We start from the raw sequence: 14,861 nt of genomic DNA on the forward strand, positions 1-14,861 counted from the left end.
GTTTCTGAATTAACTGCCCCATTCCAAAGCGCACAGCATGAAACTGCTGAATTGTCTCTTGCACGTCTCGTCAATTTGCAGCGCAATTTAAGTGGGCGCCCGTTATATGAAAGTGAGTGTATTTATTCATGCTACGAAAACATCAGAATATAGCAAACATTACTGTTACGCGCGCAGAGAGAAATAAAAGGGTCCGTTACACGCCTTTTGACATTTTTGTGCGACCTGATGAATCGCGGCAACGCCCCCCTGCACCTCGCGATGCACCGCGGCAATACTTACATACATACAACTCCCGGTCTCGTCGTGATCATGCTAGATAACTGTGCATCTCGGTTCTCATGGAATTAATTAATGATTTAAACGTGCAACAAAAAGAGCAGATTAATTTCATGTAAATGAATAAATCCGCTTTGATAATTTCCATTGAAAGCCGCGCGTCGAGAGCAACCTTTTTAAATTTATTGACCCCGCGTGGTCGTTTTCCCCGCGCGCGCTCAGATTTATAATCCTGGCGGTGAGTCATGTTATCTCAGCGAGATAAATTAGCATAATTTCCAGAGGCAAAAGACAAAGCCTGAAACGGGGTCAGTTTCATTTTAAATATCATGCGACACAAAAAAAATTATAATTCAGAGCCGATATGCATATTGCAGTGGAAATAGAGCCGTACGTTGGTTTGTTTTCGCAATTTGCGGGTGAAAAGCGATACAGGTTGGAAACGCGAGTATTTGATTCGTGTCACGGACAACACCTCAAATAGAGTGAATTTCCTGAACAAGAAAAAAATTGTAATGAGAGATCCGGTAATTCAATACTTATTCCGGCATCCAAGAAAAAAATAGAACATTGTATTTTTTTTTAATTTTTAGCTTTCCTAATCCGCAACAATGTTTTCGAAAACAATCCCAGTCAATATTTTTGTAATGTATTCGAGAAACAAAAAATACCAGAACTAACTATATTTGAATATCAAGAAAATATACAATTAATGTCTCAATATAAAAAACCCATTGATTTAGTGTTATATTTCGACCTTTTCCAAAATCACACCTGAAAATATTTCGGATGAATGGATTAAAAATCATTTTAAAATATAATTTGGAATCACGCGGCTGGAGCACTTGACCTCGATTTGTAGCGCTGAGTCATCGACCTTTGATTCTCTCCTGCTCGGTTTGTTTGCATTTCTTGTTGGAAGCTCGTCTCTCTCGTCACTCATCGCCTATACAATTATAATAGTTGCATATAAAATAATGCGAGAATAGCCGTAGAGCGCCGAGATTTTAGCCGAGACACAATATTCGTCGTCCCGTACGTTTTTCTTTCGTTCGAAATTTTGATGAAGAGTTTCTTTTGGCCCACTTATGCAAAATTAGGGGACTGAAAATTGAAAATATGTGTCTGATTGGCTCCGCAGAGCGGGTACCTCGATGGTCTGCGCTCGTCCATCGGCGGACTAACGCAAAGGGTGAAATCCTGGTACTGGGGTCGACCCATAGTAAGTCGCCCATCCCTCTTCTCACTCACTCCTCACTCGTTCGTTTTGCAAAATGCGAGCACACACTTTTCTCGATCCTTTTGGTGTTTTTTGGCGCATGACCATCCTGAATTGATTTGATGTGGGGTGACGCGTGTCGGTTTGGTTCAATCCTTCCGCCGGAGCGTGTAGTCGATCAGTTTTTAGTGTTATTATTATTGTGCATGATCAATCATAGTTAGGATTCCGACAAACGGCAAGTTCGAGACCGGTAAATAGTGCACTTTGTAGGCGGAAAATGGCCTTCAAACATATGACCGACTGACATGCTGACAATCAAAATGTGTCCTTGAACAAGGTTGACTGACTTCTCAATGTCAAAATACGCCACTGAATTCTGTTTTTAGCAATATAATATATGGTTGCGTAATTTGCTACATAAATGACAGTGAGTTTTGAGCTTTTTAAGTAATTTTTATATGCATAACGTTTTAGTTCGTGATGAATTCATTAAATGCAGGCGTTTTTTTTATCAAAGACATAAATTAGGCCACCAAGGATTTTTTAATACGATGCGGAGATTACAAGTTATGGAAATCCAATGGAAAATATTCATAGTGGATTTAAAAATGAGAAATAGTCAAAAATCTAACTTTGTTGTCTTTTTTTCAAACCATTATTTTAAAGGTTTGCGACTAGACAACATTTTTTTGTAAGTCCTGTTTTTGAAAATTTTGGCTTCAAAATAAGATATTATAAAGACAAGTATTTAAATTTTCGTTCTGAGCTGTTTTAAAAAAAAGCTCAATTTTGTAGGTAAATTTTTTTAATCTGAAAATTTAACAATTTTTTACCGCTGAAATTGATTAACATCACAGACTTCGCGAATTTAATTGATTCACAACCAACTAAAACGTATTAATTAGCGTTTTCTTATCTGTGGCAAATCAATCTTAAAAACATTGACATCTTTCTTATTGAAGGACCGATAGTGTTAAATGGCAGTTGATCATAAAACAATTGGGAAAACCGCATGAGCCGTGCAAGGCCGAGACGAGCGGGCGGCCAAGACCATTTTCCCTTTATTACCGGCGTGCATGTTGTAGCGTACACGTACGTTGGTTGCGTGATCCTTTCGCCGGTTGCCACGTGCGGCTGGCTGAGAACTTGATTCTGCCGCAGGACTTGGCGCAAAAGCTGAGCCGCAGCTTCGACATTAGCGGCGACAACGACCAGCAGAGTCTGCTGATGGACGCGGATGGCAGTGGCGTGCCGCGCAGAAGACAATCCATGCAGAGGCTCGCGGCCAGGGGCGTGCCCACCTGCGGCGACCTCCAAGAGGTCAACGAAGACGCAATGGTGAACAACCCAAACCTGCACAAGCGCGCCGACTCTCTATTTCTATAATTCTGATCGTATAGTTCAAATAGTTAAATATATTAAACCTTTAGAGTGTCTTTTTGACTATTAGTAATCGGCCCCTCTCAGATGTTTAAATGTAGAATATTTTTAGAAATTAATATCCATATGAAACAGACTAGAATAATTTATCGTGTCGTTTCTGGCCCTAACCTGGCGTGCACCGAGTTGCAATAAAGTGGACAAGGGATGGTTGTTGTTTGCAGGGCGCCATGGTGGTACCTGACATGCAAGGCAATCTGCGCATCACCGTCAAGAAATGCAAACCCATGCTGGGCATCGCGATCGAGGGTGGTGCCAACACTAAGCACCCGCTTCCCAGGATAATCAACATACACGTGAGTTGCAATTCATACATGTCAAACGCTTCCTTGCATATTCTTTCTAACCAATATTTTTATTTTTAGGTAGCTCCTTTTAGATCTTTACAATAAAAATTGTTTAGAAATAAGATGTGTAGAAACAGTAACGATAAAAACAATTGGATTCTTAACTGTCTAAAATCAAGCCCAAAACTGTTTTTAAAATTTTTATATCACACGTCTATTACGTTTAAAAAATCGACTTGATTTCCCGATCCTGCTCATCCTCAAATGTATTTATTTTTTCTTAGTTAATGTTTAATTCTAATTAATCCTGCAGCTAAAAGTAACATCAAGAGACAAACCAGCCTTAAAAATGAGTTCTGAATAAAACACCAATGTGTTTTTGTACGCAAATAAAAATTAATTTGAAATTAAAGTTTCGATTTATTTCCTCAGGAAAACGGCGCTGCGTACGAAGCAGGAGGACTGGAAGTCGGTCAGCTGATCTTGGAGGTGGATGGACACAAAGTGGAGGGTAAAATAATCACAAAAATTAAGTGCATTCGGCCGCAGCTTCTAATTTTGTCTTATTTTACGCAGGGATGCACCACCAGGAGGTGGCGAGACTGATTGCCGAGTCTTTCGCGGCGAGGTCGCGGCCGGAAATCGAATTTCTGGTGGTGGAAGCCAAGAAGTCGAACCTCGAGGCCAAGCCGACCGCGTTGATTTTCCTCGAGGCGTAAGAGACGCACGCAGCCGGTGTGTGCCAAAGTGATTCCCGCAGAGCTTTCAAAAAAGCAAAAGTCTCGTCAGTGACATAATGACTGTGTGACCGGTGCTATTGTGTACAATACATTCTACATGATTGGTTGCGCTTAAGAGCAGCAGGACTCTTTTCCGGAAAAAATAAGTTCGATGATTGAGCCGATTTTTCTATTTAACTGCGATCATCGAAATTATTCTGTTGTTACTTGTTAAGTTTTGCATATTATATAAGACGGACACGCAGCGGCGGATATACATACACACGTTAACCCTTCTCAAAACGGATGCAAATGGCTAAAAGTACATACTATAAAAATAATACACTCGCACACACGACGAGGCGTCATCAAAGCAAGTTTTCTTGACAAAAAGGCGCTCGTCGCGCCGACAAAATTCACCATCGACCTTCAACACACCTCTAAAAGCAAGCTTGGAACTCTGAAAGTAAAAATTAATTGCTCAAAAATGTAACTTCATTTTTTAACCTTCACTCGGGACAGTTACCCAAGGGTAGAGAAATTCTATAAATTGTCAGTATTGAATTCCCTCAAGAGAAAAATGATTGTTATGTGTTATTTTGGTTGTAATCAATACTAACCAGACTTTCATTGCCTAAAAATTTAGATGCAGCAATATATATTACTGACGCGTGGGAGCAAAATTATCCGAGTCTTGATTTATTCGTTCCAGCCTTGATTCTTGATTTCGGTCAGTTTGAAAGTTGTCGTGAAGATTGTTGGCGCGGCGACGGGCCAAATTGAGTTTCGGTCTATCCCTCTGACTATGGATGTGCCAACTGCCCCTTCGAAGTAGAACTCAGACAGAGAGGCTCGATTCGCAGGTGTTGCGAACCGGAAAAGTAGTGAAACGAAATTCGCGTAGAGCAGCAGTTCGATGTTTCGGTGTCTAGCTTCCAACTCTGAGCGCAGTTTCTACCTGCTTCCTGTCACAGAAATAAATCAACTTAACTAAAAATGACAAAAGATTAAAAAAGTTGTGCTCTCTAGACAAGCAGTGTGCATGCTATAAACTGCGCGATCGTGTACTTAAATCGAGTGTAAAACAAAAAAAGGAGTTTCTGTGACCGCGAGTGGCGAAACCGCACTTTTTTCTCGTTCTCGTCTCGAAATCAAAACCCCAAAGCAGATATATCAAAAGTCGGGTTGCAATCGGCGTTGAGGCGCTGGTTGGAACCGGTCTCGCGCCTCTGTAGCTTCTATTCTCTATTGTCTATTATCTATATCTCCTTCTCACGTTAGGTTTCAAAAAGATTCTTGACCCGTCGTGTTCCCTTTGATCGAAGTGTGTTCAGAAGAAAAACATGTTAAAACCAGAATGTGGATTCAATTCAGCAATTTGTCTATATTTTCGGGATTGACCTCACACTCGAATACACTCACTCACACACACAACACACGCTAGGCCTATATATCGAGTAAGTGCGCAGTATATTACACACATATATTTTTGTGGTCCTCCTACTCAGAGAAATCGAGAAAAAGCAGCCATTGTTTCATTTCACTCACACACACAGACACTCACTAACTCGACCGTCAGTGTACATAACTTAAAAAAGCGATAAATGTTGTTGAACAAAATGTAGCCACGCATATAATAACCTGTTAAGCGGAAACGAGCAGAAAGCTAGACGTCAAATGTGTAATCACTTAGTTTTCAGTGAGAGATAATTTTAGTTTCTCATTTCTTTGTGGGACAGAGCTACTCCAAAACGACCGAATATATGCATCTTTTTTCATCTCTACCGATCCAATTGGCGAAATCTTAAAAATTCAAGTAATTTTGGTCGTTTGAAGCTCTGAACACTTTCTAAAAGCACTTTAATTGCCAATCAGAAACTCGAAATGGAAATTTTCCTTTTGAAAATATTTGCGAGTAATTATCAAAGGAAGGTGATAAGCATCACAACGACTTAGACAAGCTTTTATTCTGAGGGAAAATTTTAGGAGAAACGCGTCATTTTCTTTCAAGAGGAAATCGATGATTTCGATGTTGGAAATGCCTTACGTTCGGTGTGCGTTGGTCAGAAAGGGAAAAGTATTGGTAGAAAAAAGGGAATTGCTGGAGAAAAAGACACTCACGCGCGTTTAGATGCAACTAACCAAACCGCAAAAATGTTGGCAGCCTCTTTCAAGCTTTGGTAAAATAATACAAAAACAAAAGTCACACACAGACACACTCACTCACGCTACACATACACACACACACACACACACACACACACACACACTATCTCAACATATCTACTTACATTGTCTGCCTTAACGCCTGTTATGTGTGCATAATGAGTATAATTAAAAAGCGCAAATATTTACTACCACTAAAAACGAGCGAAAAAAAACGAGCGGACGGATTATTGCGGTGGGAAAAAAGGGGAAATAAATAATGATTCACTCACTCAACTCACTTAATAAACTCACACACTCTTGTTTTTTTACAAATAATTATTACAAAAATTTATATTTTGATTCGGCACGCTTGCATTACGAAACACAAAAAGGCTCCTTCTGCGCAAAACCGAAATGTCTTTTCACTCTTTCACTCTCACTCTCATTGCGTTTCCTCTCTCTTTTCTGTACGATATATTCTTTAGTGCATAAAAAGCAAACTTAAAATAGCGAGTCAAGTGCGATGCCTATTTTTCAATTTTTATGCAGTACTGTAACGAGACCATTGTGTAAAACAGAAAATAAAACAACAAATTATGAGACAGAGCAAACGAACATACGAAAAATCAGCTGCAGCTGTTTTTCATTTCCTCACGACCTCCGCCGCATGAACCGCATTTCTCCAGGTGACAACAATTAGATGTTTAAACTTGCTTCGAGACCATGAAAACTCTTCTTTTGTCTTTGTGAAAGTTGGAGATTGGTTTTGTGCTGCCCACACCAGTGGTCAAAAGAAATATATACTCAAACGTTGAATTCAGTGGAGTTGAAGGAGCTGCTTTGGAAGCGGGCGGCCTTTGGTTAATTGTATTGTCTCTCCGTTTATTCCTGTTCTAATCAAAGGTTTGAATATCTATTTTGGATCCATAATATGATTTTTAGGCGCATAATTATTGAATATGTTATTTCAAAATATACATATTGCAAGATATTTCACATTTTAAGAAAATTAATATATTATCCTCTAAAACAGCAAACCACTCTTTTTCGGGATAGCTTTATAGATGATAATGGAGTTTATTATAGCAGTATAAATGTTTTTCATTTGACCGAATATTCTGTTGAGAATTTCCTGGCATTAAAATCTTTACGAACAAAATTTTTAAGGTTAATAAATATTTTAAATATTTGAGCCCATTCTCAACATAGTTTTGGTTTCTCGGAGAGCAAAAATTCAGAAACGACTTGTCTGGGCAACTCTTATCATATTTCTGTTGATGTCTTACTGGTATATTAAAGGTCTAGGGCATTTTAAGTCAAAAATGTTTATTTTTCGAATGGAGGGTATTGCACAAAATTATTCATTAAGATAAGCTGACCTCCTACGCCAGAATTGCGCTTTAAGGTGATTTTAAAACTTGCATAAAATACTTTGTGGCCAAAAAACCTTTTCATTTTATTATCAGTGTTTTTGGACTTTAGTAAAAAAATCTCTTTACAAAGGACATTATTGCCAATAAAATAATCAATGAAATTAATATTTTTAATTGATAAGCATTTCCCTTTTTTAAGTTCCCCTGAACATTGGCCTTTTATTAAAATATTTTAAAGCAAAAACTTAGGATGAATTGAAAATGTAGATAGATAATGTTACACCAAAGGCTGACAGTAAAAATTTTGCCCATAATTTTTGAGGATTTATATGTTCGGCATTTTTTTCAATTTTGTTTTCATTAAATAATAAAAAATCCCTGAAATGGCCAAATAATTTTCCAGACAGATTTGCGCCAAAAAGAAGCGTACGCGGTGCCGACCGTCCAACTCTTCCCACCCTTCCCATATAGGTATCGATTGCGGAGTTTCGTAACACTGTGTATTGGGTAAGGCGTGGGGTCAACGGCAACGAGATAAGCTAGACGGGGCTGTAGGCAGATAAGCGAAGCGTGACTCGGCCGACGCAATGAGAGGAACCAGAGCCAGTGCAACGCGAGTCGCATCCAAAGATAGAACAACATGCTGCTGCTGCTGTTTGCGTTGAGCGTCGGCGCGCTGGCGCTCGGCCCAGAGTCGTCATCTGCGGCCTTTGTCGTCACGGCGCAGCGCGACCTCAACCTGCGCCCCGTGATCGGTGCGTGCGTGCAGTCCCACCCCCGCGTTTCTTCACTCAATCCACTTGGTACTTGCAGGGGTGCTGTCGCAGGAGCTGTCCAGCTCGCTCGAGTCCGTGTGGGGCGAGTTAAACTACACCAGCTTCGTCGCCGCATCCTACGTCAAATTCCTCGAGGCCGCCGGCGCCAGGGTCGTCCCTGTCAAGTATATAAAAATACTTATTTAAACGCTCTAATTTCCTCCAATTTTCCCCTTGGCGTTGCACGAGACGCAAATTTTACTGTTGTTATGGATCAGCTGGCTGAGTTTGGCAGCCATCCAACTTGAGCGTGTCTGCTTTTCTTCAAGGGGATTATTTTTTAATGAAGTTTCGACTTGCGGTTGATGTTGAAATTGCTTCAACATCAACCAATATTGTATCGCAATCATTTTTTTTAATTGCAAACAGTAAAACAATAAGGTGTCTATTAAGAATCCATTTTTTGCTGGAAAAATTTAACTGTGTATCTCAACAAAAAAATATTGATTAGCACAATTAGGACCTGCAGATAAATTTAATTTTTTATTTTCTTTTTGGCATTCGCATGTTCTGCGCTGCCAGGACGAGCACAGCATACCGAATAAAAGCTCCAGTTGTAAGATGGATCTTATTACTTATTATGTAGTATAAAAGCAACTATAGATTGAGTAAAAAATTATGATACATTGGCACTAAAATATGGTTTAGCCAAAAATCTTTCTTAGAACATTATTTTAGCCAAATAAGAAAAAATACGTTAAATTCTTGAAATGATCACTTGGGATTTCAACAGTTTTTTTTTGGTACAGGGACTTCCACACTGCAAAAAGGCATGGACCTACAAGGCTTATAAGCTTGCATGCTTCAATAATGAAGCATGCAGCAAGAATTGTGTTTGTATAATCTCTATGCTCGATCGGCGTCAACAATTTGACAGTATAAAAATGTATTTTTCATTGTTTATTACATAACACGAAAATCTTGTCACCTGTTTCCAATAACAAATAATATGTATCTTAGGCATATAAATTTTAGATAAACCCCAGAAATTGATTTACGTAAAAGAAAAAGAGTATTTATGTACAATTTCCTATTTCTTTCATTCACCCTCGGTCGCTACACAGTTGATGCTCACACGACAGGCTACAAATCTGTTTTTTTATTACAGGATCAACCGTGATCTCTCCTACTACCAGCAGCTCATCCATTCAATCAACGGGTGAGTGCCGTTTGCTCGTTGCAGCAATAATTATTATAAAAGTGAAAGATTAAATTGATCTTGACTTTGCGTTCAAAAACTGATAATAATCTCACGTAATACGAATCCACTTAACTACACTCAATGGCCTTGCAAACAGAAAATATTGCAAAATTTGAAAAAAATTGAATAGCAAACAATTATTTAAAAATTCCATCGTTGTTTTAAAAAAGACAAATTTTTAACTATTTTTATAGTTAAATTGATATACGTTTAAAATATTTTGCAAGATTGCTGATTCCGGGTGGTGCCAATTTCTACAACACGTCGGGCTATGGCCAAGCCGGCGAAATCATGTACAACCTGGCCGTCGAACTGAATCGCCAGGGCGACTACTTCCCTGTGTGGGGCACCTGCCTGGGCTTCGAGCTGCTCGTCTATCTGATGGCGGGGAAGGACGACCCGCGGATCGTGTGTGATGCCTGGGACAAAGCCGACCCGCTCGACTTTGAACCAGGTTTGGGTTGATGAAGTCATAATAATTCCCACATTGAATCGTGACTCTTTTGCTTCAGGATTCAACCAGAGCAAATTGTTTGCACCCGCCCTGCCAGCCGTCGTGAACATCCTGGCCAATGAAGCGGTCACCGCCAATTTCCATCGGTATTGTGTCACGAAAGAGGTAATATAAGAAATATTGAGATTGATTTTCAAACGGCAGTTTGATTAATTAGACTCTAAAGAGTGTTCACAAATCAAAGAGGACAAGTCAAAATTCATAAAACATTAAAAAATAGCTTGTTGTCAAACTTTACTATGTAAGGAAGAGTGAAATTAATTTTCATCTGAATTGTGTTTTCCACTGTAACAATGCTTGCGACATATTATCGTGACCGATTTCGAACCATTTTCTCCTCAATGACGAATGTAGTTCATATCCTTGTTACGGGGAAACTTCTGATTGAATTGAAATAAAATATTATTTGTATTATAAGGGGGACAAGTGCCTGCGAATTTTTGTAAAGCACGCCAGTCTGCAACCAAGTTCCTAAAATAGTTTTAGCAATTTTGGCTTAAATTCAATCACCAATGAATATGCATATTATATATTTATGGTGAATGAGATATTGCAACCAAGGATTTTCTGCGTCTTTCGAAAAAGCTATGATCTAATCTGAGGCTCATAACAGTCTTAAATTTGAGTCATAGGTGCTCATTTGGCGTTTAAAAGTAACTCCCAATCAGTAATAGTCGACCATCTCAAACTCCCAATCCTAGGAATGAGCATATATATTCCTAAATTTCACTTAACAACAAATTTTAAATTAATTTAAATTTAATTTTAACATATAACAACAAATTCAATCTTATTTTTTATATTATTTTTATAGCTGATGAGTTCGGCCAATATAGTTGACGACATCGCAATTCTGGCGACAAGCGTGGACCACGAGGGTCTGCGCTACGTCTCGGCCTTTGAATCACGCACCATGCCCATTTACGCGGTGCAGTTTCACCCTGAAAAGCCAGCCTTCGAATGGAACACCAGGGAGAAGAACATCCCGCACACGCCAAACTCCATCTCCGTCTCGTCTTACTTTGCCCAGTTCTTCGTCAATGAAGGTTGGAAATTTTTTTATCAAATATTCCGGAATATCAATGAATAAATTTTTCCTCGTACGTAGCTCGCAAGAGTTTGCATCAGTTCACCAGCTTAGACGATGAGAGGAGCAGCTTGATCTACAACTACGCGCCGACCTTCACCGGCGCTGCTAACAAGACTTATGAGCAATGCTATTTTTTCACTGACTAACCCTTTCTGAATATTAAGTATTAAAACCGCAATGTAATGTAATGTAATGAATTTGAGTATATGCTTTTGTGGCGTTCTTATAATACTTTAATATACACAAATAAAATAAAATTTGCAAATATAATGATTAGATGATTAATTTATAATATCACTTTACATTTTTTCGATTTTTTCAATGCAAGTCAAATGAAAACTTTTATAAAAATGGCATGATTATTGAAAATCGTCAGGATAAACAGTGAAAACGAGAGAACGACACGTGTGTAGCGTGGAGCACAAGAATATTAGCAAAAAGTTCTTCCTTACTGCATTATTGACACAGATGACGCAACTTTCATTGCACCAATGAAATGAATGCCGAGGAGTAAAGTGAAGTATCCGAAGTATCTAGGTTAAATGTGTGTCGACATCAGACAAAAATGAATAAACCGGTAAACATTCCAAATTAAACAAATATCATGATAATCTTTTCTTCGATCATATTTTTGAATAATTTTTTACATCTGTTTTCGGTATTTTCGTCTCAAAGATGTCTGGTACTACCAAATATGCAAGCTCTCTTTCCTACTCCCCTTGTCCTTGTACCATACCATCGCTCGAAGCAAAACAAGTCGCCGGTAACGTGTGTTTTTCCTCTAAATTCGTCCGAAAATCGGAAGGCGATGTCGATGTGGAGGGCGGCTTGCGGTTTGCAGAGGGCCGTTAGCCGGATGTCCTGTCCCCTCCAAAGGGTAACACTGAGTATGGCGTCCCTTCTTACACATATCACGTTTCGTTACGTAATTCGCAGACTCGGCCCGTGAAGTTGCTGGTTGGCCCTTTGGCGAGGATGCCAGTGCGGGGCGCCGCAACTGTCGCCGTCGAGGGCTCGCAGAAGGCTGTGGGCTGGTGGCTGATGGGATGCGGAGGAATGGTGTTCGGCGCCGTGGTGCTGGGCGGCGTGACGCGTCTCACCGAGTCCGGCCTCTCGATGGTCACTTGGCGCCTGCTGGGCGAGCACCGTCCTCGCACCCAGCAAGAGTGGCAAGACGAGTTTGCCCGCTACCAGCAGTTCCCTGAGTTCCAGATGTATGTATTTCTTGGTAAAACTGGTACTAACTGAAACAAATAATGTGGGGAAGTGAGGAAACCAAAAATAATGTTTTACAAAAAGTAGCCCTGGGTTAGTTGCGCTTAAAAATGGTATCTCTTTTAGTATTTGATTTATATAATTATGTATTCGTTTTTGGCAAAATTATTGAAATGGTGTAGTATTCAACAAGCTAAGAGATATAACCTTTTCGGGATGTTAACACGGACCACTACATAGTACAAAATTTCAACCAAGCATTGTTTTCGCGTTACAGACGGGACGTTTTTAGTTTAGAAAAAAATTATAACTGACATTTTTGCACAGTTCTTTTTTATAGGAATCTCTTTACTCTGTTTTAATTTTCTGGCCATTCATTTAATAATACCCCATTTCCTTTGTATAAACCATTAAATTCTCCTATTAATGGCTCTTTCTTTTACAGCAAAAATAAGGATATGCGCTTGGAGGAGTTCAAGATGATCTGGTGGATGGAGTACCTGCACCGTCAGTGGGGCAGAACCATCGGCGCAGCATTTTTCCTTCCGGCCGCCTTCTTTTGGGCCAGGGGCCGCCTCAGTCCGGGTTTACAGCGCAGGGTGATTGCGTGTGGCGGACTTCTTGGCGTACAGGGCCTCCTCGGCTGGTATATGGTGCGCTCAGGCCTCGAACATGAACGTTTCAGTGCGCCTGACAGCTCTGAGCCCAGGGTGTCGCAGTACCGGCTGGCCGCACACCTCGGTACCGCCTTCCTCCTATACACGCTGCTTCTGTGGAATGGTCTTGACCAGCTGTTGCCCGCCCAACCCATGCCCCAGGTCTGTGCCTATTTTTTTCCTGAAGTAGGATTTCAAAGAATAATTTGCAAGTTATTTTTAAATTCAGGGCACTTTTTTAATTTATTTGTATCCTATTTTGAGCATTATTTTTTGCCCTAAAGTTAACAATAATTTGTTAAGGTTATTTTCCTTTGACCCTTACTTGAGCTATGGGTAGATAAAAAATTCCCAGGAGCATAGATCCCCCTCCATTGGCAGAGGAGGGGTCGTTTGTGTGCATACCCTCTTTAACTCACTCTTTACATTTAAATTGTTTGCTATTCAGGGTGCGTCAGCATTAGCAGTGCAGCAGGCGCGACGCCTTCGAGGAATGGTGCACGGATGCAAGGCGGCCGTGCTGCTGACGGCAGTGTCCGGCGCCTTTGTGGCCGGCCTGGACGCTGGTCTGGTGTACAACTCATTCCCCAAGATGGCAGACAGGTGGATCCCGTCGGACGTGCTGGCCATGTCGCCGCCATTGCGCAACCTGACTGAAAATCCCACCACTGTACAGTTCCAGCACCGCGTATTGGTCAGTATTTTGATCCTAAGTTTTCTTGTCCTGACCTGACTGAGTCTGATCTACTATCAGGGCACGGGGACGCTTTTGCTAGTGACAGGAGTGTGGCTACTTGCCAGGAGGCGCACCCTTCCGCCCAGGGCGCATACAGCTGCTGCTGCCGCCGCTGCCATGGCCTGGATGCAGGTAAACCATCTTCCTTAAGATTTCTTTAAACATTAATAGGTTTTTATTTATGATTAGGTGTTTAAAAACTCTAGAACCATAAAAATATTTTATTTAATATTGACGCACGGTAGCTTTTGAAAGGGTGCGTTAAGGGTTTATTAGGGAGGAAATTTAATTTAAAATCATTTTTAAGGTGATTTCAAACATTCAGGGCCTGCTACAGTGCAATTAGTGTTGGAAAAATACATTGATTAGTTAAATTGTTGAAAATATAACAGACTATAGAATAAGTAAATGTACTCTTTGATTTATGTTCATTTTAATTAAATGCTTTTAGCACAAAAAAATCAATTTTGAATTTTTATCAGTCTGGAATCCTGCGATATTTATTATACGTTAGTGGAATATTCAGTTGATGTCTATTTTTGTTTTGCCTCATTTGGCTTTAATTTTATAAACATAAATAGTTATTTTTTTAAATGCTTTTTATTCTTCCTTTCTATTTTAATGTTGCGAAGTTTCCATCTAGACATCAAATTCACGCATCGATATCTGTAGAAACTATTGAATAATGTTGAGCAAAAACTAATTTGTCATCATTCCTGTTTTAGGTGCTGTTGGGCATAACGACCCTCTTGACCCTAGTGCCAGTGCCCATAGCCGCAGCACACCAGTCAGGCTCTTTGATGCTGCTCTCATTTGCCATCTGGCTGTCCCACGAGTTGAAGCGAGTGCCAAAGTAGACTTTTTCCGCACGAAATTTTACTCTGATTGAGACTGAAGTGTCCAGGACGCCTGGAAGGCGCCTGGTCAGAAATTTCCACTGTAAGTGGCAAAAAGGCGTGTCATTTCTTGAATTGATCCGCTGATCTCTCAAAATAAAGAAAGTGTACACGCAAGTTTGCTCCAAGGGAACTGATGTTGTAAATTAAAAATCAAAAGTCATAAAAAGAATTGTGATTAGATCCGCTACAGAAATAAACACTGAAGTGACAGGCCAGTTAAATTAGAAATTTAATTTCTGATGACTTATCTCCTTACTTAAGAGAATG

The 14,861-nt window shown here is 40.0% G+C and overlaps 3 protein-coding genes across 9 annotated transcripts in view; all 3 read left to right on the top strand.

Annotated features, from left to right (window-relative positions):
- The window catches only part of dysc (dyschronic), a 44,448-nt gene extending 37,727 nt beyond the window's left edge, over window positions 1–6,721 (top strand). For 2 of the 7 annotated variants that reach the window (XM_065486303.1, XM_065486307.1), the window contains 5 exons: window positions 1,421–1,501; window positions 2,663–2,839; window positions 3,106–3,237; window positions 3,661–3,739; window positions 3,805–6,721. In XM_065486303.1, coding sequence (XP_065342375.1) covers window positions 1,421–1,501; window positions 2,663–2,839; window positions 3,106–3,237; window positions 3,661–3,739; window positions 3,805–3,947 — 612 coding nt within the window. In that variant the 3' untranslated portion in view covers window positions 3,948–6,721. The remainder of the gene's footprint in view (window positions 1–1,420; window positions 1,502–2,662; window positions 2,840–3,105; window positions 3,238–3,660; window positions 3,740–3,804) is intronic. The other 5 variants (XM_065486304.1, XM_065486308.1, XM_065486306.1 and 2 more) reach the window with 3 other exon arrangements.
- Window positions 6,722–7,947: 1,226 nt separating this feature from the next.
- Window positions 7,948–11,271, top strand: LOC135941073 (gamma-glutamyl hydrolase-like). Its single transcript, XM_065486315.1, has 7 exons — window positions 7,948–8,223; window positions 8,282–8,408; window positions 9,392–9,442; window positions 9,712–9,938; window positions 9,997–10,103; window positions 10,813–11,044; window positions 11,107–11,271. Exons 1-7 carry the CDS (start codon window positions 8,109–8,111, stop codon window positions 11,232–11,234), a joined length of 987 nt encoding a protein of 328 aa, XP_065342387.1. The 5' UTR covers window positions 7,948–8,108; the 3' UTR covers window positions 11,235–11,271.
- A 559-nt stretch (window positions 11,272–11,830) lies between these two features.
- LOC135941072 (heme A synthase COX15) lies at window positions 11,831–14,822 on the top strand. Its single transcript, XM_065486314.1, has 6 exons — window positions 11,831–11,965; window positions 12,025–12,302; window positions 12,749–13,121; window positions 13,408–13,653; window positions 13,714–13,827; window positions 14,421–14,822. Exons 1-6 carry the CDS (start codon window positions 11,897–11,899, stop codon window positions 14,550–14,552), a joined length of 1,212 nt encoding a protein of 403 aa, XP_065342386.1. The 5' UTR covers window positions 11,831–11,896; the 3' UTR covers window positions 14,553–14,822.
- The last annotated feature ends 39 nt before the right edge of the window (window positions 14,823–14,861 follow it).

Source organism: Cloeon dipterum, chromosome 3 (genome assembly GCF_949628265.1).
Source record: "Cloeon dipterum chromosome 3, ieCloDipt1.1, whole genome shotgun sequence".
Taxonomy (NCBI): domain Eukaryota; kingdom Metazoa; phylum Arthropoda; class Insecta; order Ephemeroptera; family Baetidae; genus Cloeon; species Cloeon dipterum.